General features: G+C 43.8%; 1 protein-coding gene across 1 annotated transcript in view; it reads right to left on the bottom strand.

The window, feature by feature from the left end:
* The window catches only part of LOC123992250 (calsyntenin-2-like), a 394,402-nt gene that overhangs the window by 140,188 nt on the left and 230,013 nt on the right, over positions 1-24,201 (bottom strand). The window contains exon 2 of the mRNA XM_046293428.1: positions 20,174-20,296. Within this exon, the coding sequence (XP_046149384.1) occupies positions 20,174-20,296 (123 nt within the window). The remainder of the gene's footprint in view (positions 1-20,173; positions 20,297-24,201) is intronic.

The raw sequence follows: 24,201 nt of genomic DNA, 5'->3' as shown, positions 1-24,201 counted from the left end.
TCTCCTACCATCTTCCATCTTCTACACCCTGTCTATCTCCTACCATCTTCTATCTCCTACCATCTTCTACACCCTGTCTATCTCCTACCATCTTCTACACCCTGTCTATCTCCTACCATCTTCTACACCCTGTCTATCTCCTACCATCTTCTACACCCTGTATATCTCCTACCATCTTCTACACCTCTGTCTATCTCCTACAATCTTCTACACCCCGTCTAGCGCCTACCATCTTCTACAACCCGTCTATCTCCTACCATCTTCTATATCTCTGTCTATCTACTACCATCTTCTACATCCCGTCTATCTCCTACCATCTTCTAGACCCCGTCTATCTACTACCATCTTCTACACCCTGTCTATCTCCTACCATCTTCTACACCCTGTCTATCTCCTACCATCTTCTACACCTCTGTCTATCTCCTACAATGTTCTACACCCCGTCTAGCGCCTACCATCTTCTACAACCCGTCTATCTCCTACCATCTTCTATATCTCTGTCTATCTCCTACCATCTTCTACACCCCGTCTATCTCCTACCATCTTCTAGACCCCGTCTATCTACTACCATCTTCTAGACCCCGTCTATCTACTACCATCTTCTACACCCTGTCTATCTCCTACAATCTTCTACAACCAGTCTATCTCCTACCATCTTCTATATCTCTGTCTATCTACTACCATCTTCTACACCCCGTCTATCTCCTACCATCTTCTACACCTCTGTCTATCTCCTACAATGTTCTACACCCCGTCTAGCGCCTACCATCTTCTACAACCCGTCTATCTCCTACCATCTTCTACACCTCTGTCTATCTCCTACAATCTTCTACACCCCGTCTAGCGCCTACCATCTTCTACAACCCGTCTATCTCCTACCATCTTCTATATCTCTGTCTATCTACTACCATCTTCTACACCCCGTCTAGCGCCTACCATCTTCTACAACCCGTCTATCTCCTACCATCTTCTACACCCCGTCTATCTCCTACCATCTTCTACATCCCGTCTATCTACTACCATCTTCTATATCTCTGTCTATCTACTACCATCTTCTACACCCCGTCTTCTCCTACCATCTTCTACACCTCCGTCTATCTCCTACCATCTTCTACACCTCCGTCTATCTCCTACCATCTTCTACACCCCGTCTTCTCCTACCATCTTCTACACCCCGTCTAGCGCCTACCATCTTCTACAACCCGTCTATCTCCTACCATCTTCTACACCCCGACTATCTCCTACCATCTTCTACATCCCGTCTATCTCCTACCATCTTCTATCTCCTACCATCTTCTACATCCCGTCTATCTCCTACCATCTTCTATATCTCATCTTCTACATCCCATCTATCTCCTACCATCTTCTACACCCCATCTATCTCCTACCATCTTCTACATCCCGTCTATCTCCTACCATCTTCTACCCCGTCTATCTCTCTGTCTATCTCTATCTCCTACCATCTTCTACACCCCGTCTATCTCCTACCATCTTCTACACCCCGTCTATCTCCTACCATCTTCTACACCCCGTCTATCTCCTACCATCTTCTACATCCCGTCTATCTCCTACCATCTTCTACATCCTGTCTATCTCCTACCATCTTCTACACCCCATCTATCTCCTACCATCTTCTACATCCCGTCTATCTCCTACCATCTTCTACATCTACTACCATCTTCTACATCTTCTACATCCCGTCTATCTCCTACCATCTTCTACACCCCGTCTATCTCCTACCATCTTCTACATCCCGTCTATCTCCTACCATCTTCTACACCCCGTCTATCTCCTACCATCTTCTACATCCCGTCTATCTCCTACCATATTCTACATCCCGTCTATCTCCAACCAAATTCTACATCCTGTCTATCTCCTACCATCTTCTACATCCCGTCTATCTCCTACCATCTTCTACACCTCCGTCTATCTCCTACCATCTTCTACATCCCGTCTATCTCCTACCATCTTCTACATCCCGTCTATCTCCTACCATCTTCTACATCCCGTCTATCTACTACCATCTTCTACACCCCCCTCTTTCTTTCTCCCACTGCCTCCCCCCTCCTCGCTACACTCCAGGGTTGTCAGTTCGTCGGGTCTTTGATTTACATGTTAGGGAACATCTGGAAATTACATTAGCCGCAATAACATGAGTAATAAAAAACCCGGACAGAGATAGATAGCTGAGCTAATGAAGCAAAAGTGGGGCTCTGATAGTGAGCTCCCCACACATCCCAGCGGGGAGATCCCTGCGTAGATCTGTGAGTTTCTCCCGCTTATTTCGTTCAATTTAGAAAAATGAGTGCCAACAGTTGAAGCTGATTTGAAAACTCTATATAAACGATTTCAGCGCTGGTTGTGTATAAGGACTGGAGTTTTTCCTAATCAGTTCACTTGGTCAGGAAAACCTCCAAGCACTAATTATGTCGAACTAGTCATATGATTAAGGCTAGGCTGGAGACATGGACTGAGGTAGTAGGTACATGGACTGAGGTAGTGGATACATGGACTGAGGTAGTGAATACATGTACCGAGGTAGTGGATACATGGACTGACATAGTGGATACATGAACTGAGGAAGTGGGTACATGGACTGACATAGTGGATACATGGACTGAGGTAGTGGGAACATGTGCTGAGGTAGTGAATACATGGACTGAGGTAGTGGGTACATGTACTGAGGTAGCGAATACATGGACTGACATAGTGGATACATGAACTGAGGTAGTGAATACATGGACTGAGGTAGTGAATACATGGACTGAGGTAGTGAATACATGGACTGAGGTAGTGAATACATGGACTGAGGTAGTGAATACATGGACTTAGGTAGTGGATACATGGACTGAGGTAGTGGATACATGGACTGAGGAAGTGAATACATGGACTGAGGTAGTGGATATATGGACTGACATAGTGGATATATGGATTGACATACTGGATACATGGATTGAGGTAGTGGGTACATGGACTGAGGTAGTAGGTACATGGACTGAGGAAGTGAATACATGGACTGAGGTAGTGAATACATGTACTAAGGTAGTGGATACATGAACTGAAATAGTGGATACATGAACTGAGGTAGTGAATACATCGACTGAGGTAGTGGGTACATGTACTGAGGTAGTGGATACACAGACTGAGGTAGTGGATACTTGGACTGACATAGTGGATACATGAACTGAGTGAATATATGGACTGACGTAGTGGATATATGGACTGACATACTGGATATATGGACTGACATAGTGGATATATGGACTGACATACTGGATATATGGACTGACATACTGGATATATGGACTGACATACTGAATATATGGACTGACATAGTGGATATATGGACTGACATACTGGATATATGGACTGACATAGTGGATATATGGACTGACATACTGAATATATGGACTGACATACTGGATACATGGACTGAGATAGTGGATATATGGACTGACATAGTGGATATATGGACTGACATACTGGATATATGGACTGACATACTGGATATATGGACTGACATAGTGGATATATGGACTGACATACTGGATATATGGACTGACATAGTGGATATATGGACTGACATACTGGATATATGGACTGACATAGTGGATATATGGACTGACATACTGGATATATGGACTGACATAGTGGATATATGGACTGACATACTGGATATATGGACTGACATAGTGGATATATGGACTGACATAGTGGATATATGGACTGACGTAGTGGATATATGGACTGACATACTGGATATATGGACTGACATAGTGGATATATGGACTGACATACTGGATATATGGACTGACATACTGGATATATGGACTGACATATGGACTGACATACTGAATATATGGACTGACATAGTGGATACATGGACTGAGATAGTGGATATATGGACTGACATAGTGGATATATGGACTGACATAGTGGATATATGGACTGACATACTGGATATATGGACTGACATAGTGGATATATGGACTGACATACTGGATATATGGACTGAGGTAGTGAATACATGGACTGACGTAGTGGATATATGGACTGACATAGTGGATATATGGACTGAGGTAGTGGATACATGGACTGAGGTAGTGGATACATGGACTGAGGTAGTGGATACATGGACTGAGGTAGTGGATACATGGAGTAAGGTAGTGAATATGTGGACTGATGTAGTTACAGTACAGTAGACCCTGAAGGCCAGAACACTCATAACGATAATGGTGACTGCCTGGGAGAGCAATACTACAATTTATAGTCACTCTCCGTGAGTTTCTACAGGTGTGCTATCTTAATTTGAATAGTTTCTCGGAGCAAAAAAATTATCCTGCAGCAACAGGAAATGTCAAATATTATGTGGATTATAATTCATGGGTATTTTTGTAGTAGGGATTGATACATGTTTTGTTAGGGCATATCAAGTCTGAAATGTTCAAGTGTAAAATACACATTTTAGAGGCCTTTTTAAACCTCGAATACACTACACGTTTGCATGTCCAACTGTGCAGGAAAGTTCACTGCGACAACAGAGTGATCAAATTAGGATTGCACATCTGTATGTGGAACTGAATGGTACTCCCACTCAATGCTATGCTATGTTCTGTGAACCATATAGTCAACAAAGCCAAATGATTTCTCTTTAGGATGGCTGCTGCTTTCTTGGCCCTTGTGTAAGTACTGTATGTTCCATCTTCCTCCCCAGTGAAATTCTTTCGAGAGCTTCAGTTGATGGAGGTGCATTTAAGTGTGGCTCAAGGACTGAGAGAAAAATAAGAAAGATGAACAAGAAAATGGGACGTGTGGTCAGTAAGGAGTGTGAGGGAGAGCACAGTGGTTTCCTGAGCTGCATTTGTGTGCGTCTGTGCGTGCTTGCTTGCATGCGTGTGTGAATGAATGAATGAGTGTGTGTCTGTGTGTGTCTGTCTGTGTGTGTGTGTGAGAGAGAGTTTGTGCGTGCTCTGTCGATGGGATCTGCCTGAATTTGGAATTTAAAGCCTCCATCTGTTGCACTAATGTTGTAGGAAAGGTCCATGGAGTTGGTGGAAGAACCCTTTAATTCATGGCCACCTGCTCAGCTGGGCCAGGAGCGCTTTAATTAGGTCTGGTGGAAATGTCTGACAGACATTCGTAAGCACCAATATGCCTGCGTGGAATGCCAGAGATGGCAGGCCTGAGCCACTGTGCCCAAAATGGCAGATTTACCCCCTGCTCACTTGTGCCTCCTCAAACCATCCTTCTGGTCAACAGGAGTAGATTGTTTGGGCCCCTTGACGATCAAGCTAGGTGACCTACTGGAGAGTTTGGATACTGAAGCCTTCCTCATGGCCCTATGGCGGTTTATCTCCCGACGGGGGAAACCCTACGAGATCCTGGCAGACAGGGGCACAAACTTCAAGGCTGGAGAAGCCAGGTTGGAGGAAGCCTTCCAAGCCATGGAACCCAGCCTCCGGGATCAGCTGATGGACCAACAAATCTCATTCAAATTGAACCCTCCAAGAGCTCCTCATTTTGGAGGAACATGGGAGCGAGAGATCAAATCTGTAAAGACGGCCTTACGAGTCGTTCTGGGGGACCAAACTGTCACTGAAACTGTCTTGAGGACCATCCTGATAGAGGTGGAAGGGATTCTGAACTCCAAACCCTTGGGATATCTCTCTGCAGACATCGCTGACCCCGATCCGGTTACACCGAATATGCTCTTGGTGGGACGCCGAGACGCGTCACTTCCTCAAGCCATGTATGCTGATACCAACCTCTTTGGTTGACGCCGGTGGCGACACAGCCAGATCGTGGCTGACCATTGATTTTCTCCCTACAATCTGTCTAATCCAGACATTCTGAGCGTCCATCAATCAACCACAAACTACCCAGTAAATATACCACTTTGTGGTTAAAGGAATTCCTGCCTCAGTCTCATCCATTCCTCGGTCACCTGACCCGTGACCACCTGTTCACCTTCACTGTCAGTCATCCTACCTGTCCAGCAACCCACACATATTCCACTAATCTTTCAAATGTTATGAGATGTGTTTAAGTTAAAGCACATGCCTCTCCCATTTCTTCTCACAGCAGCAGTGAAGGCTGGGAAATATGCGAGGAGATTACATTGAAGTGTGGCTTTCAGTGTTTCTGGCCTATCTTGAAGGACTGAGAGGGGTGGAAATGAGACTGAGTAGCCTGAAGCGCCCTGAGTTATCAGGGGAGAGAGACAGAGAGAGAGTTTCTGTGAAAATCAAACATTGGAGGAGTCTGGAGGAGGAAAGTGTTGCAGATAACAGGGAAGTGGGAAAAAAGAGGTGAACGAGAAAGACCTAAACTTTCAGAAGCCAGAGTGATAGACTGGGTGGCTGATTTTAAATAATGATCTAGGATCTTAATTTGAACCAGTTTGCTACAGTAGGAAAATAATCCTATCCCTGCAGCAACAAGAAATGTGAATTATTATGTGGATTATAATTATTTTTGTAGGGGTTGATACCTTTTTTTAAGGGAAAATCACGTCTGAAATTTCAAAGTTGGAATTACAAACTTCAAAAGGCTTTTTAAACCTCAAAGACACTATAGTGTGATACAATTTAGATATGTATAAAGTGGGAGCCCTGAGAGCCTGTATAATAATTATAAAGAAACACAGACACACACACCGTTATGCACACCGATATACATCATCTGAATCACTTGCATCTATATGGACTCACCCATACATATGCTGCAATAGACTGGTATAAACCAATCCGGGACACTCATCATATCTGGCATCATTTCAGTAAACAATTAGTTGTACGGTAGCATTTCCAAGAAGCACATTAGTCTACAGTAGAGCTTCCTCCTACTGAATGACTCATCTCCTACTGAATGACTCATCTGAAGATGTACACAATCTTCAGTAAATGGTATTGCTTTTATCTGAATGCTTTAGTTCAAGGTCTTACAGATACAACCAAATGACGAACAACTTAAGGCTACTTTTACTTACTAAGGGTTATATTCAGAGGAGAATACACATATAAACACTCCAGTTCAAATATTTGATCATCACGTTATCTTTTTCATTCTAATGTTCATTTGACCTTTTGTGTGTCGTTCGCTCTGTTGGTGGACTTCCAATTGTAAAGTTGTCTGTGCTCTAAAGTGAAGGGCAGTTCATTTTCACATATACATTTACATTTTAATCATTTAGCAGATAATCCTATCCTGAGTGACTTACAGTCAGTGCACTTAACTAAGGTAGATAAAAAACAACATACCACAGTCATAGAAAGTAAAAGGTTTCTATAACCGTTACTGAGAATGTTGTTGCTGTTTGGGCCATCTAATTGCAAATGTATTTCTGTGTTTTAAAACATCTTTATAGTATTATGTAATTATATTTTATCATTTTTGCCTATTCCTGTCTCCACCTATGCATTTTGAATCATAATGTAATACGCCTTATTTACTCTGAAAGATCTCTCTTTAGCTTTCATTCAGAAAAGTCAACTTCTTCTGCTTAGCCTTGCACTTCCTGTGGACAGACTAGAAGCAGGAGTCTCTATCTCCTCCAGTGTTGGGGGTAATGCGTTACAAAAGTAACATAATCAGATTACGCCAGAGCTGCCAGTCTGCAAGGAGCCGCCAGAGCTGCCAGTCTGCAAGGAGCCGCCAGAGCTGCCAGTCTGCAAGGAGCCGCCAGAGCTGCCAGTCTGCAAGGAGCCGCCAGAGCTGCCAGTCTGCAAGGAGCCGCCAGAGCTGCCAGTCTGCAAGGAGCCGCCAGAGCTGCCAGTCTGTAAGGAGCCTCCAGAGCTGCCAGTCTGCAAGGAGCCGCCAGAGCTGCCAGTCTGCAAGGAGCCTCCAGAGCTGCCAGTCTGCAAGGAGCCGCCAGAGCTGCCAGTCTGCAAGGAGCCGCCAGAGCTGCCAGTCTGTAAGGAGCCTCCAGAGCTGCCAGTCTGCAAGGAGCCGCCAGAGCTGCCAGTCTGCAAGGAGCCGCCAGAGCTGCCAGTCTGCAAGGAGCCGCCAGAGCTGCCAGTCTGCAAGGAGCAGCCAGAGCCGCCAGTCAGCATGGAGCAGCCAGAGCCACCAGTCAGCATGGAGCAGCCAGAGCTGCCAGTCAGCCAGGATCTTCCAGATCCGCCATTAAGCCAGGATCCGCCATTCAGCCAGGATCTTCCAGATCCGCCATTAAGCCAGGATCCGCCATTCAGCCAGGATCCGCCATTCAGCCAGGATCCGCCAGTCAGCCAGGATCTGCCAGAGCCACCAGTCAGCCAGGATCTGCCAGAGTCATCAACCTGCCTGAGCTTCCTCTCAGTCCTTAGCTTCCTCTCATTCCTGAGCTTCCTCTCATTCCTGAGCTTCCTCTCAGTACTGAGCTACCCCTCAGTCTTGAGCTACCCCTCAGTCCCGAGCTACCCCTCAGTCCCGAGCTACCCCTCAGTCCCGAGCTGTCCCGAGCTGTCCCTCAGTCCCGAGCTGTCCCTCAGTCCCGAGCTGTCCCTCAGTCCGGAGCTGTCCCTCAGTCCGGAGCTGCCCCTCAGTCCAGTGGGGCCCTTGGTTAGGGTTACCAGTGGGGCCCTTGGTTAGGGGTTCTGTCACGCCCTGGTCTTAGTATTTTGTGTTTTCTTTATTATTTTGGTCAGACCAGGGTGTGACATGGGTTATTTATGTGGTGTGTTTTGTCTTGGGTTTTTTTAGGTAATGGTATTGTGGTATAGTAGTCTAGGAAAGTCTATGGTTGCCTGGAGTGGTTCTCAATCAGAACGAGTTTTAATGACTCCAACCTAAGTGTATGTAACCTTCCGACTTAGACTGTAGTTTTGTAATTTTATTAAACAAGCAGACAACAAGAAAATTGCATTTGAAAAGGTCCAGTTTTTTCCGTGAGCTAATGGGGAAACCAAGATAACCACGGGCTGTTTTCCCCCGAGGCTGGCGCTGCCGCCGGCATTCTATCTAATATTGTCTGGGAGAATAACCAGAACTGGCAGTATTTATTATGGCAAATTAAGCAGCCCATATTTAGTGATCACTTGTAGACTAGCACAGGAAAGCAGCGCCACAGATGAAAGGAGAAACTAGTGATCAAACCTGAGTTAGTAAGTAGACTGACTATCTTTGGTAGACTGTGCCCTACAACAATCAAACAAATGGTGAGATTTTTTTCATGAAAGTAATGCAAAGTAATATAGAAACTATTGTAAACTCTGTGGTTCGAACCCTGAATGCTGATTGGCTGACTGTTGTGGTATATCAGACCGTATACCACGGTATGACAAAACAGTTATTTTTACTGCTCTAATTTAGTTTGTAACCGGTTTATAATAGCAATAAGGCACCTCAGGGATATGTGGTATATAGCCAATATACCACGGCTAAGTGCTGTATCTGTGCATAAGAACAGCCCGTAGCCGTGTATTCGTCATATACCACACCCCCTCTTGCCTTATTGTTTAAATATAACATGTTACTTTCCACACAAAGTAATATTGTAAAGTAACGCGTTACTTTTGCTAAATGTAACGAGTAATATATAGTATATTACTTTTTTCAAGTAACTAATGACAACTTCTCCCAGTTCTTCTGTGGTTCACTAACCCATCAGGAGACAAAACACGAGATGGTAGAGAGAGAAATATCTAATTAGAAAGACGATTTGGCTCATCTGTGTGGTTCAGTGAGAAAGCAGATTGCATTTCAGTACTTCATAAATAAATGAGTTTGGGAACAACGGCATAATGATGTCTCCTTTGTCCCTGTGCTCAGGACAGGGTCTACAGAATGCTACAGTACACTTCTGGCCATAACTACAGACCGATTATAGTGTAACTCTGGTATGTAGAACATGCAATGGAAGCTGTTTCACTGAAGTTGGCCAGGATCTTATCCAAAAGCATTCTGAAGCAGCAATGTTTCCGTCCACAGCTGGAATGAAGGCTGTGTATTGTCTCTAAAGGGTTAAGGAATATAGCGTCTCTACAATGCATTCGGAAAGTATTCAGACCCAATGACCTTTTCCACATTTTGTTACGTTACAGCCTCATTCTAAAATGGATTTTTAAAAAATACTCATCAGTCTACTCACAATAACCCATAATGACAAAGTGAAAAAACAGAAATACCTTATATGCATAGGTAATCAGACCCTTTGCTATGAGACTCTAAATTTTTTCCATTGATAATGCTTGAGATTTTTCTACAACTTGATTGGAATCCACCTGTGGTAAATTCAATTGGTTGGACATGATTTGGAAAGGCACTCACCTGTCTAAATAAGGTCCCAAGGTTTACAGTGCATGTCAGAGCAAAAAACCAAGCCATGAGGTCAAATAAATGGCCATAAACCTCCGACACAGGATTGTGTCAAGGCACAGATCTGGGGAAGGGTAGCAAAACATTTCTGCAGAATTGAAGTTTGCCAAGAACACAGTGGCCTCCATCATTCTTAATTGGAAGAAGTTTGGAACCACTAACACTCTTCCTAGGCCTTTATAGTAGAGTGGCCAGACAGAAGCCACTCCTCAGTAAAATGCACATGACAGCCTGCTTGGGGTTTGCCAAAAGGCACCTAAAGGACTATCAGACCATGAGAAACAAGATTTTCTGGTCTGATGAAACCAAGATTGAAATATTTGGCCTGAATGCCAAGCGTCACGTCTGGATGAAACCTGGCACCATCCCTATGGTGAAGCATGGTGGTGGCAGCATCTTGCTGTGGGGATGTTTTTCAGCAGCAGGGACTGGGAGACTAGTCAGGATCGAGGGAAAGATTAACAGAATGAAGTACAGAGAGATCCTTGATGAAAACCTGCTCCAGAGCACTGAGGACCTCAGATCGGGGTGAAAGTTCACGTTTCAACAGGACAATGACCCTAAGCACACAGCCAAGACAAAGCAGAAGTGGCTACGGGACAAGTCTCTGAATGTCCTTGAGTGGCCCAGCCAGATCCAGGACTTGAACCCGATCGAATATCTCTGGAGAGAACATATCTGTGCAGCGACATTCCCCATCCAACCTGACAGAGCTTGAGAGGATCTGCAGAGAAGAATGGGAGAAACTCCTCAAATACAGGTGTGCCAAGCTTGTAGCTTAATACCCAAGAAGACTCAATGCTGTAATTGCTTGAAAAAGTTCTGAGTTAATGTCATATTTCAGGTTTTTATGTATTTGCAAAAATGTATATACAGCGGGACAAAAAAGTATTTAGTCAGTCACCAATTGTGCAAGTTCTCCCACTTAAAAAGATGAGAGAGGCCTGTAATGTTCATCATAGGTACACTTCAACTATGACAGACAAAATGAGAAAAAAAAATCCAGAAAATTACATTGTAGGATTTTTATTTTTTATGGTCACCTACAAACAAGCAAGATTTCTGGTTCTCACAGACCTGTACACAGACCTGTAACTTCTTCTTTAAGAGGCTCCTCTGTCCTCCACTCGTTACCTGTATTAATGGCACCTGTTTGAACTTGTTATCAGTATAAAAGACACCTGTCCACAACCTCAAACAGTCACATTCCAAACTCCACTATGGCCAAGACCAAAGAGCTGTCAAAGGACACCAGAAACAAAATTGTAGACCTGCACCAGGCTGGGAAGACTGAATCTGCAATAGGTAAGCAGTTTGGTTTGAAGAAATCAACTGTGGGAGCAATTATTAGGAAATGGAAGACATGCAAGACCACTGATAATGTCCCTCGATCTGGGGCTTCAAGCAAGATCTCACCCCGTGGGGTAAAATTGATCACAAGAACGGTGAGCAAAAATCCCAAAACCACACGGGGGGACCAAGTGAATGACCTGCAGAGAGCTGGGACCAAAGTAACAAAGTCTACCATCAGTAACACACTACGCCGCCAGGGACTCAAATCCTGCAGTGCCAGACGTGTCCCCCTGTTTAAGCCAGTACATATCCAGGCCCGTCTGAAGTTTGCTAGAGAGCATTTGGATGATCCAGAAGAAGATTGGGAGAATGTCATATGGTCAGATGAAACCAAAATATAACTTTTTGGTAAAAACTCAACTCTTCATGTTTGGAGGACAAAGAATGCTGAGTTGCAACCAAAGAACACCATACCTACTGTGAAGCATGGGGGTGGAAACATCATGCTTTGGGGCTGTTTTTCTGCAAAGGGACCAGGACGACTGATCCGTGTAAAGGAAAGAATGAATGGGGCCATGTACCGTGAGATTTTGAGTGAAAACTTCACCTCCTTCCATCAGCAAGGGCATTGAAGATGAAACGTGGCTGGGTCTTTCAGCATGACAATGATCCCAAACACACCGCCGGGCAACAAAGGAGAGGCTTCGTAAGAAGCATTTCAAGGTCCTGGAGTGGCCTAGCCAGCCTCCAGATCTCAACCCCATAGAAAATCTTCGGAGGGAGTTGAAAGTCTGTGTTGCCCAGCAACAGCCCCAAAACATTACTGCTCTAGAGGAGATCTGCATGGAGGAATGGGCCAAAATACCAGCAAATAAATTCATTAAATATCCTACAATGTGATTTTCTGGATTTTTTTTCTCATTTTCTCTGTCATAGTTGAAGTGTACCTATGATGAAAATTACAGGCTTCTCTCATCTTTTTAAGTGGGAGAACTTGCACAATTGGTGGCTGACTAAATACTTTTTTGCCCCACTATCAACCTGTTTTTGTTTTGTCATTATGGGGTATTGATTAGGGGGAAAATAACAATGTAATACATTTAAGAATAAGGCTGTAACGTAACAAAATGTGGAAAAATTCAAGGGGTCAGAATACTTTCCAAATGCACTGTATATACTGTGTACTATAACTGATCACATATTGAGTTTGAGTGGTAGCATGAGATGGGTGAAGAGACAGAGAGAGAAAGAGAGAGAGATAGAGAGAAAGCAATTTGAGGCACTGTCCAGGGGTCAAAGTCCAGTCCTCCACAAAATGGCAGAGCACATGAGGGATGGTTTTTAATTACCAGTCAGAGAAATTGAGAAAAGGAATGAACAAGTCGAAAGAGGAGAAGCATCGGTCTGCCTTGGAACAGACCTAATATTACTCTCTCTCGTCATTTTTTTTATGAATCTGTTTCTTTTTCATTTTTTTCAAGCTACGTCTTTGAACTCCTGGGTTCTGAAGGAATATAGACACAGCGGTACCTGTTCAAAACATCTATTAGTGTATTAAAAGCAACCCTCTAGCCTCTCCGATCTTTTCCTCCACTCATTAACTTAGTTTTCAAAGGCACAAAGGGTCTTTAGGGCATCTCTACTCCAATATGTTTTTTTTCTTCTACATCTTAATACATAATCTTTAATCACTCTGAATTAACATGCCAGATAGGTACCATTTATACTCTGTGACTGAAAATATGTTAATTCAATGAATTGAATCACTGGCGGGACAAGTTAATACACTGTCAGGGCTGAAACACAGTGGGTTCAATGTTGGAATGCCCATTTGAATGTTCCAACCATCTCCAGTGGAACCAATGACTAATGGAATGGAATTTTGCTACAAAAGCCCATATTAGGCTACACTCCATCACATTACAAAACAATAAATAATCACTGTCACACCCTGATCTGTTTCACCTGTCTTTGTGCTTGTCTCCACCCCGCTCCAGGTGTCGCTCATCTTCTCCATTACCCCCAGTGTATTTATAACTGTGTTCTCTGTTTGTCTACTGCCAGTTCGTTTTGTTTGTCAAGCCTACCAGCGTTTTTCCCCTTGCGCCAGTCTGTTTCTAGTCCCTGTTTTCTAGTTTTCCCAGTTTTGACCATTATGCCTGCCCTGACCCTGCCTGCCGTTCTGTACTTTGTTAAATCACACTGGATTTATTGACCTCTGCCTGCCCTGACCCTGAGACTGCCTGCCGTTCTGTACCTTTTGGACTCTGATCTGGATTACCGACCTCTGCCTGCCCTCGACCTGTCATTTTGCCTGCCCCTGTTCTAGTAATAAACGTTTGTTACATCGACACTGTCTGCATCTGGGTCTTCCCTAAAATATGATAATCACTATACATGAATTTACACATTATGCAGGTTTAATACTATGCTAATGTTATCTATCCACCATCCACTCCTAGTCTGCTGTATGGTGAGGAGGAGCCACTAGCTGCTAGGCGCTACCCGCTAGGGTAATGAGAGGCTGTTTAATGCTCTCTATCCACCATTCAGCCCTATGGTGAGGAGGAGCCACTAACCGCTAGGCGCTACCCACTAGGCTAATGACAGGCTGTTTGTCATTAGCCGTGTGTGGAGGAGTGTTACGCTAGCTCTCTGTCTCCCATTCAGACCGACAGCACGACGGAGGCTAATTAATCACAACACATTAGCCCCACTGTGTGTTCACTCGTATCTGTTTACTCGGCGTCATTACGAGGATCCTCAGACGCTCATCACATTACCAGACAGTCCCACTCAGATAGAAGACTTGCTGTTAGCTACCAGTGAATAGGGAGGGACAGAGCATCTGTCTGAAATAGGAAAGTTATCAAATAAAGTAAATGTATGTGTGATGATGTTTAGTGAGTCCAGATATTTTATTGAATCTAGTGATATAGAATTTTTTGCCTGAGGGTGTTTGTCAGGTTACGATTATTGGTTTTGATTGAACATGGCACCAATATCACTATATCTATGTAATGGTGGTAAATAGGACTGTGCATACAATAGAACCGGGGTATTCAACTCTTACCCTACGAGGTCCGGACTACTGCTGGTTTTCTGTTCTACCTGATAATCAAGTGCACCTACCTGGTGTCCCAGGTCTAAATCAGTCCCTGGAACTGGCTTTGAGGTCCAGATTTGATTTTGAGGGCCATAGAACATACTAACATATCACATGTAGAAGTGAACTTGTGCACCTGCAGTTACAGTCCATATAGGTATACTGAAATGATAGGAACAACTGTAGGAACCAGCTAACTAAAGCAGACATAGTCACACCACACAGAGCACCCCCGAGGGGGAGCAGTGAAACATAACGAGTGCTGATGAATAGACACATCAGCACAACTTTACAAGATGAGCTGGATCCCTCAAGTGATTGGAAAATGCCTGTGTGTTTGTGTGTATATGGGTGTGTATGATGCACCGGAGTCTAGTAGAACACCAAAGGATAGGAAGACTGACTGATTTCACAAGTGAACATTCAAAAAGTGTGCATTTGCATTTTGTGTGTGTCTGCGTGTGTGCGTATGTGCTTGTGTCTCCCCGCTGTGACCCTACCCATTCAGCCACATTAGTAAGTTAGGAGAGGCTGTAGCCTGTGGCTGTAATGCAGCTCTCTGTACAGCCTAGCTATTAACCCCGGTTCACTCAATACTTAATGACCTACCCTCTGCTGTAAAGAAGCAGCCGCACCAACAGCCTCTCTGGAAAAGCAGTATAATGGACACTCCAGTTGGTGGGAGCTGATTGACTAATTATCCACTATTGCTTAAAGGTTCATGTAGACTCTTAAGAAGCCCATGTGAAGTTTAGCAGTTGGAATTGCTGGACATAATTTGCAATGGGCCTGTTATGGGCCTGTGTGTGTGAGCTGCCTGACATTGAGGTCAGAGAGAGGGAGAGAGAGGTATTAAGTCAAGGCATTGAAATGAATGAGGTGTGGATGGTACCTAGGCAAAGCCACCTAAAACAAAACTCCCTTCAGTTAATTACTGACTGACTGTGAGCCCCCGACTGTGTCTCCAGAAGATACTTGTGACCACAGCTCTTTCTTTCTTAATGCATTTGAGCTAATCAGTTGTGTTGTGACAATGTATGGATGGTATACAGAAGATAGCCCTATTTGGTGGGTGGGTGGGTGGGTGGGTGGGTGGGTGGGTGGGTGGGTGAGAGAGAGAGAGAGAGAGAGAGAGAGAGAGAGAGAGAGAGAGAGAGAGAGAGATAAAAGTGTCAGCCAACTCCTTCCCTGCTGTCTCATCTCTATCTATCTATCTCTCACTCAATTGAATTCAATTCCTATTAACATAAGAAACATAAGTTAACATTGGCAAAGCAAGTGAAATAGTTAATAAACTAAAGTGAAATAAACAATAAAACATTTACAGTAGAACAAAAGTTCACAAAATGTCCAAAATAATATAGACATTTCAAATGTCATAGTATGTCTATATACCGTGTTGTAATGATGTGCAAATAGTTAAAGTACAAAAGGGAAAATAAATAAACATAAATATAGGCTGTATTTACAATGGTGTTTGTTCTTCACTGGTTGCCCTTTTCTTGTGGCAACAGGTCACAAATCTTGCTGCTGTGATGACACACTGTGGTATTTCACCCAATAGATATGGGAGTTTATCAAAATTGGAATTGTTTTTGAATTCTTTGTGGGTCTGTGTAATCTGAGGGAAATATGTATCTCTAATATGGTCATACATTTTGCAGGAGGTTAGGAAGTGCATCTCAGATTCCACCTCATTTTGTGGGCAGTGTGCACATAGCCTGTCTTCTCTTGAGAGCCAGGTCTGCCTTTGGCTGCCTTTCTCAATAGCAAGGCTATGCTCACTGAGTCTGTACATAGTCAAAGATTTCCTTAAGTTTGGGTCAGTCACAGTGGTCAGTTATTCTGCCGCTGTTTACTCTCTGTTTAGGACCAAATAGCATTCTAGTTTGCTCTGTTTTTTGTCAATTCTTTCCAATGTGTCAAGTAATTATCTTTTTGCTTTCTCATGATTTGGTTGGGTCTAATGATGTTGCTGTCCTGGGGTTCTGTGGGGTCTATTAGTGAACAGAGCCCCAGGACCAGTTTGCTTAGGGGACTCTTCTCCAGGTTAATTTCTCTGTAAGTGATTTCTTGGTATGGAAGGTTTGGGAATCGCTTCCTTTTAGGTGGTTGTAGAATTTAACAGCTCTTTTCTGGATTAGCGGGTATCGGCCTAATTCTGCTCTGCAGGCATTATTTGGTGTTTTAAATTGTACACGGAGGATATTTTTGCAGAATTCTGCATGCAGAGTCTCAATTTTGTGTTTGTCCCATTTTGTGAATTCTTGGTTGGTGAGCGGACACCAGATCTCACAACCTTAAAGGGCAATGGTTTCTTTAATTCATTCAAGTGTTTTTTGCCAGATCCTAACTGGTATGTCAAAATGTATGTTCCTTTTGATGGCATTGAAGGCCCTTCTTGCCTTGTCTCTCAGATCATTCACAGCTTTGTGGAAGTTACCTGTGGCACTGATGTTTAGGCCAAGGTATGTATAGTTTTTTGTGTGCTCTAGGGCAACGGTGTCTAGATGGAATTTTTGTTCGTGGTCCTGGCAAAAGGGCCACCATTATTTTCATATTTTGGTTACTACCTGATTCCATATGTTATTTCTCTCTCGCTCTGTCTCTCTCTCCCTGTAGGGTGGCCATTACAGGCAACCCTCTCAGGCTACTACACTGTCTCCACATACTAGAAGGAAAACTCAGACAACCATATCCAGCCAGCCATCCTTCTCGCCAACCTACATCAGAGCTGCTCCAACCCAGCCTGAGGGGTTCTGAGAGTGGGCACCAGCCCAGGAGCCAACCCCTCACTGAGGCCTTGGCCACATCAAGAGGCCTGGCAGGAGGCAGTGGAGCCAGGCTGGCCAGTTAGCCTGTAGCTAATGACAACCCACTGGGACTGGCAACCCAATAGGGGAGTGTTCACCATCACATTGATTCAATCTAATTGTATTTGCACTACTAAGAGGGAAACATGTTAGTATTGGTTTCATACATGGTTAAAGGACATAAGGGAGTGAATAGCTTTCATATGAATGTGTTTGGTAGTACTAGTTTAAAGCTAGTGGTTTTAAATAAGAAATTATACATTCTATTTTATTTTCTTGGAAAGCAGAAGTATGAAATTACATGTTCCAGCTTAATGCATTTTATTTTAATGATTTACAAGAGCTTCCAAGAACCAAGGTCAACCACAGCAGTTAAGAGCGAGTAAATTGTCCTCTGAATGAATGACGCTAATCCATTAATCACAACTTGGTACGTCGCTCACCCATTCATCACAACTTGGTACGTCGCTCACCCATTCATCACAACTTGGTACGTCGCTCACCCATTCATCACAACTTGGTACGTCGCTCACCCATTCATCACAACTTGGTACGTCGCTCACCCATTCATCACAACTTGGTACGTCGCTCACCCATTCATCACAACTTGGTACGTCGCTCACCCATTCATCACAACTTGGTACGTCGCTCACCCATTCATAACAACTTGGTACGTCGCTCACCCATTCATCACAACTTGGTACGTCGCTCACCCATTCATCACAACTTGGTACGTCGCTCACCCATTCATCACAACTTGGTACGTCGCTCACCCATTCATCACAACTTGGTACTTCACTTACCCATTCATCACAACTTGGTACGTCGCTCACCCATTCATCACAACTTGGTACTTCACTTACCCATTAATCACAACTTGGTACGTCGCTCACCCATTCATCACAACTTGGTACGTCGCTCACCCATTCATCACAACTTGGTACGTCGCTCACCCATTCATCACAACTTGGTACTTCGCTCACCCATTCATCACAACTTGGTACTTCGCTCACCCATTCATCACAACTTGGTACTTCGCTCACCCATTCATCACAACTTGGTACGTCGCTCACCCATTCATCACAACTTGGTACTTCGCTCACCCATTCATCACAACTTGGTACTTCGCTCACCCATTCATCACAACTTGGTACTTCGCTCACCCATTCATCACAACTTGGTACTTCGCTCACCCATTCATCACAACTTGGTACTTCGCTCACCCATTCATCACAACTTGGTACGTCGCTCACCCATTCATCACAACTTGGTACGTCGCTCACCCATTCATCACAACTTGGTACGTCGCTCACCCATTCATCACAACTTGGTACTTCGCTCACCCATTCATCACAACTTGGTACTTCGCTCACCCATTCATCACAACTTGGTACTTCGCTCACCCATTCATCACAACTTGGTACGTCGCTCACCCATTCATCACAACTTGGTACGTCGCTCACCCATTCATCACAACTTGGTACTTCACTTACCCATTCATCACAACTTGGTACGTCGCTCACCCATTCATCACAACTTGGTACTTCACTTACCCATTAATCACAACTTGGTACGTCGCTCACCCATTCATCACAACTTGGTACGTCGCTCACCCATTCATCACAACTTGGTACGTCGCTCACCCATTCATCACAACTTGGTACTTCGCTCACCCATTCATCACAACTTGGTACTTCGCTCACCCATTCATCACAACTTGGTACTTCGCTCACCCATTCATCACAACTTGGTACGTCGCTCACCCATTCATCACAACTTGGTACTTCGCTCACCCATTCATCACAACTTGGTACTTCGCTCACCCATTCATCACAACTTGGTACTTCACTCACCCATTCATCACAACTTGGTACTTCGCTCACCCATTCATCACAACTTGGTACTTCGCTCACCCATTCATCACAACTTGGTACGTCGCTCACCCATTCATCACAACTTGGTACGTCGCTCACCCATTCATCACAACTTGGTACGTCGCTCACCCATTCATCACAACTTGGTACTTCGCTCACCCATTCATCACAACTTGGTACTTCGCTCACCCATTCATCACAACTTGGTACTTCGCTCACCCATTCATCACAACTTGGTACTTCGCTCACCCATTCATCACAATTTGGTACTTCGCTCACCCATTCATCACAACTTGGTACGTCGCTCACCCATTCATCACAACTTGGTACGTCGCTCACCCATTCATCACAACTTGGTACTTCACTTACCCATTCATCACAACTTGGTACGTCGCTCACCCATTCATCACAACTTGGTACTTCACTTACCCATTAATCACAACTTGGTACGTCGCTCACCCATTCATCACAACTTGGTACGTCGCTCACCCATTCATCACAACTTGGTACGTCGCTCACCCATTCATCACAACTTGGTACTTCGCTCACCCATTCATCACAACTTGGTACTTCGCTCACCCATTCATCACAACTTGGTACGTCGCTCACCCATTCATCACAACTTGGTATTTCGCATACCCATTCATCACAACTGGGTACTTTGCTCATCCATTCATCACAACTTTTAATGTTTTGTGTGGACCCAAGGAAGAGTTGCTGCTGCTTTCGCTAATGGGGATGCTAATAAAATACCAAAATTCCAAATCACACAGCAGTGGGGTGTACCATACCTGCATAGGGCACGGGGGCGTCTTTGTCCAGGGCCACCAGGGGAGGGTCCAGTAGGACGATATCCATGTTCTCTGTGATTACCCCATGGTACGATGTCTCAATCCATGGCTTGTGTTTGTTCACTACGATAGAGAAAGGAGTGTGTGAAAGAGGGATGGAGAGAGAGAGAGATAGAATGTCAGTCATGTGTTTACAGTCGTTGATACATTTCTAGTCTGCATGTAATTACTGGGTGAACTGAGACTGGCTTTGTGAAAAATGAATACAACAGCTTTTCTTTCCTCCCCCAACTGCAACTCCCACTTGGAAATACACACACACACACACACACACACACACACACACACACACACACACACACACACACACACACACACACACACACACACACACACACACACACACACACACACACACACACACACACACACACACCACCTTTCCTGGCAGAGGATCTCCATTCTTTAGTTTTTCTCAGAAACAATCTCATTTTGCTAATCTCCCCTACCTCTTTTCTCTCCCTCTACGTTCTCTCTCAAACATTCCCTGTAGGTCTCAAAGCGCTCCGCCAGGCTTGATCAATGACCACTATTGAGCTGCCAGCAGAGCACTACTTCCTGGGCCCAGCCAAAACAAAGTCCATGAGCAGTAGGACGATTAGCACGGCATAATTGAGCAAAGCCCCTGAGGGCCATGAAGCAGGAGTTTTATATACCATCTCTCTATCAAAGGTAAGGGGTTTTAAAACGGCAACAACAGCCCATTTCCTCCTCAACTCCTTCACTTTCTCACGGCATTCTCTGACTCAGGTGTGAACAGCAATGCCCCAATTCCATCCTGTGATTTCTGTACGAGGGAATTGTTGGTTGTTAACAACACCAAACTAGGGTGTTTTGTGTGATACACATCCAAGTGAAAATTACCTAAATACATGTGTATCACTTTCTTATAGGTACATTATCCACCATTCAGTGAAGGAGAAGGAGAGAAAAAAGTCCATACAACAAACAATTTGTACAGCTGTCTCTAGTGCCACTTCACATTACACAGCCTTTGTCCCTGGGTGTATGTATAATTACAGCGGGAAACCACTTCAGTAATTCATGGAATCACTACGTCTAAGACTTAAGGCACGTCAGTATATAAACACAACCAAACATAAGTGTTCTAGTAAGCACCAGAAACTATATATCGTAACAATATTTTATTTAATTGTAAATACATAAATCATAACACAGAATCACAACAGATCAGAAAGGAAGGTACACATTTTGTGTGGTCTCCGATGAAAAATATGTATTTTTGACAATTTGGGATAAAAATTAGGCAGTTGGCCTAGTAGGGCACTGAAGCATACCAACACCACCACACCCGCACCACCACAACTCCAAACCACCCCAACACCACCACCACTCCAATACCACCACAACTCTAATACCACCCCAACACCACCACCACGCCAATACCGCCACAACTCTAATACCACCCCAACACCACCACCACTACACCACCACCACTCCAATACCACCACACCACAAATCCAATTCCACCACCACTTCAATACCACTCCAACACCACTCCAACACCACGACAACACCTCTCCAACACCACCACCACTCCAACACCACCACACCAATACTCCCACCACCACCACTCAAAAACCACCCAAAACCACCAACACTCCAACATCACCACCACTCAACACCATCACCACGCCAACACCACCACAATGTACATTACTGGTGGCTTTGGATTTGAGTGATATATATAGTTGACATTTCTTGTTAACAAACTATAGTTTAGGCAAGTCTGTCATCTACTTTGTGCATGACACAAGTAATTTTTACAACAATTGTTTACAGACATATTATTTCACTTATAACTCACGGTGTCACAATTCCAGTGGGTCAGACGTTTACATACACTAAGTTGACTGTGCCTTTAAACAGCTCGGAAAATTCCAGAAAATTATGTCATGGCTTTAGAAGCTTCTGATAGGCTAATTGACATCATTTGAGTCAATTGGAGGTGTACCTGTGGATGTATTTCAAGACCTACCTTCAAACTCAGCGCCTCTTTGCTTGACATCATGGGAAAATCAAAAGAAATCAGCCAAGACCTCAGAAATAAAATTGTAGACGTCCACAAGTCTGGTTCATACTTGGGAGCAATTTTCAAATGCCTAAAGGTACCACGTTCATCTGTACAAACAATAGTACGCAAGTATAAACACCATGGGACCACGCAGCCGTCATACCACTCAGGAAGGAGACGTGTTCTGTCTCCTAGAGATGAACGTACTTTTGTACGAAAGGTGCAAATCAGTCCCAGAACAACAGCAAAGGACCTTGTGAAGATGCTGGAGGAAACAGGTACAAAAGTATCTATATCCACAGTAAAACGAGTCCGATATCGACATAAACTGAAAGGCCGCTTAGCAAGGAAGAAGCCACTGCTCCAGAACCGGCATAAAAAAGCCAGACTACGGTTTGCAACTGGACATGGGGACAAAGAACGTACTTTTTGGAGAAATGTCCTCTGGTCTGATGAAACAAAAATATAACTGTTCAGCCATAATGACCATCACTATGTTTGGAGGAAAAAAGGGGAGGCTTGCAAGCCAACGAACACCATCCCAACCGTGAAGAATGGGGGTGGCAGCATCATGTTGTGTGGGGGTGATTTGATGCAGGAGGGACTGGTGTACTTCACAAAATAGATGGAATCACGAGGGAGGAAAATTATGTGGATAAATTGAAGAAACATCTCAAGACATCAGCCAGGAAGTTAAAGCTTGGTCGCAAATGGATCTTCCAAATGGACAGTGACCCCAAGCATAAGTTGTGGCAAAATGGCTTAACTACAACAAAGTCAAGGTATTGAAGTGGTCATCACAAAGCCCTGACCTCAATCCTATAGAAAATTTGTGGGCAGAACTCAAAAAACATGTGCGAGTAAGGAGGCCTACGAACCTGACTCAGTTACACCAGCTCTGTCAGGAGGAATGGGCCAAAAGTCACCCGGCTTATTGTGGGAAGCTTGTGGAAGGCTACCCGAAACGTTTGACCCAAGTTAAACAATTCAAAGGCAATGCAACCAAATACTAATTGAGTGTATGCAAACGTCTGACCCACTGGGAATGTGATGAAATAAATAAAAGCTGAAATAAATCATTCTTTCTATTATTATTTTGATATTTCACATTCGTAAAATAAATTGGTGATCCTAACTTACCTAACACAGGGATTTTTTACGAGGATTAAATGTCAGGAATTGTGAAAAACTGAGTTTAAATGTATTTGGCTAAGGTGTATGTAAACTTACGACTTCAACTGTATACGCAGGCCTCAACCACTACCCTGAGAGCACTTGATTCAGTATATCATGCGGCCCTCAGCTTCATAACCAATCACCATTACCATAAACATTTAACACATCATTGTGATCTCTACAGTGCGGTTGGCTGGTCGTCATTGACCTTGCGTAGGCCTAAACACTAGTATATACTGATTTCTAAGTCAATTTTGTGTAAAATGCCAATTTATCTACATTATTTTTTAATCAGGTCAGTAAATAAATATAAATGACAGTCCCGTTCTCATTTGCTTTTAACAGTACCAAGAATTAGAACAGGTCATGATAGAAATAGTTTTAGTTACTCAGCTCCGTGGTCCTGGAATTCTTTCCTAAACATTTAAATATTTGATGATCTAGTCACGTTGGTGGAGTTTAAACACTTGGTCGATGTAAATATCCCATAAGAGAGTAACTGTCTTTAGGACAGCTGTTTATTTAGTTATGACACGTATGCTTCTTTACGCAATATGTAATTGTCCTGTATTTGTGTCTATAGTGTTGTTCAATGTTGTGTTAGTGTATGTAAGTTGTATTTTCTGAAACGTTGTTCCCCCTGCTGCTGTTCGACCAGGTCTCTCTAGATAAATAGATTTTTATCTCAATGAGAGAAAACAGTATAATAAAGGTTAAATAAAATAAATAACTATATGAAATGCCCAACCCAGCCTCT

Source organism: Oncorhynchus gorbuscha, linkage group LG13 (genome assembly GCF_021184085.1).
Source record: "Oncorhynchus gorbuscha isolate QuinsamMale2020 ecotype Even-year linkage group LG13, OgorEven_v1.0, whole genome shotgun sequence".
Lineage (NCBI taxonomy): Eukaryota > Metazoa > Chordata > Actinopteri > Salmoniformes > Salmonidae > Oncorhynchus > Oncorhynchus gorbuscha.
Note: the sequence above shows the minus strand (reverse complement) of the source record. Positions and strands in the feature narration are given on the sequence as shown.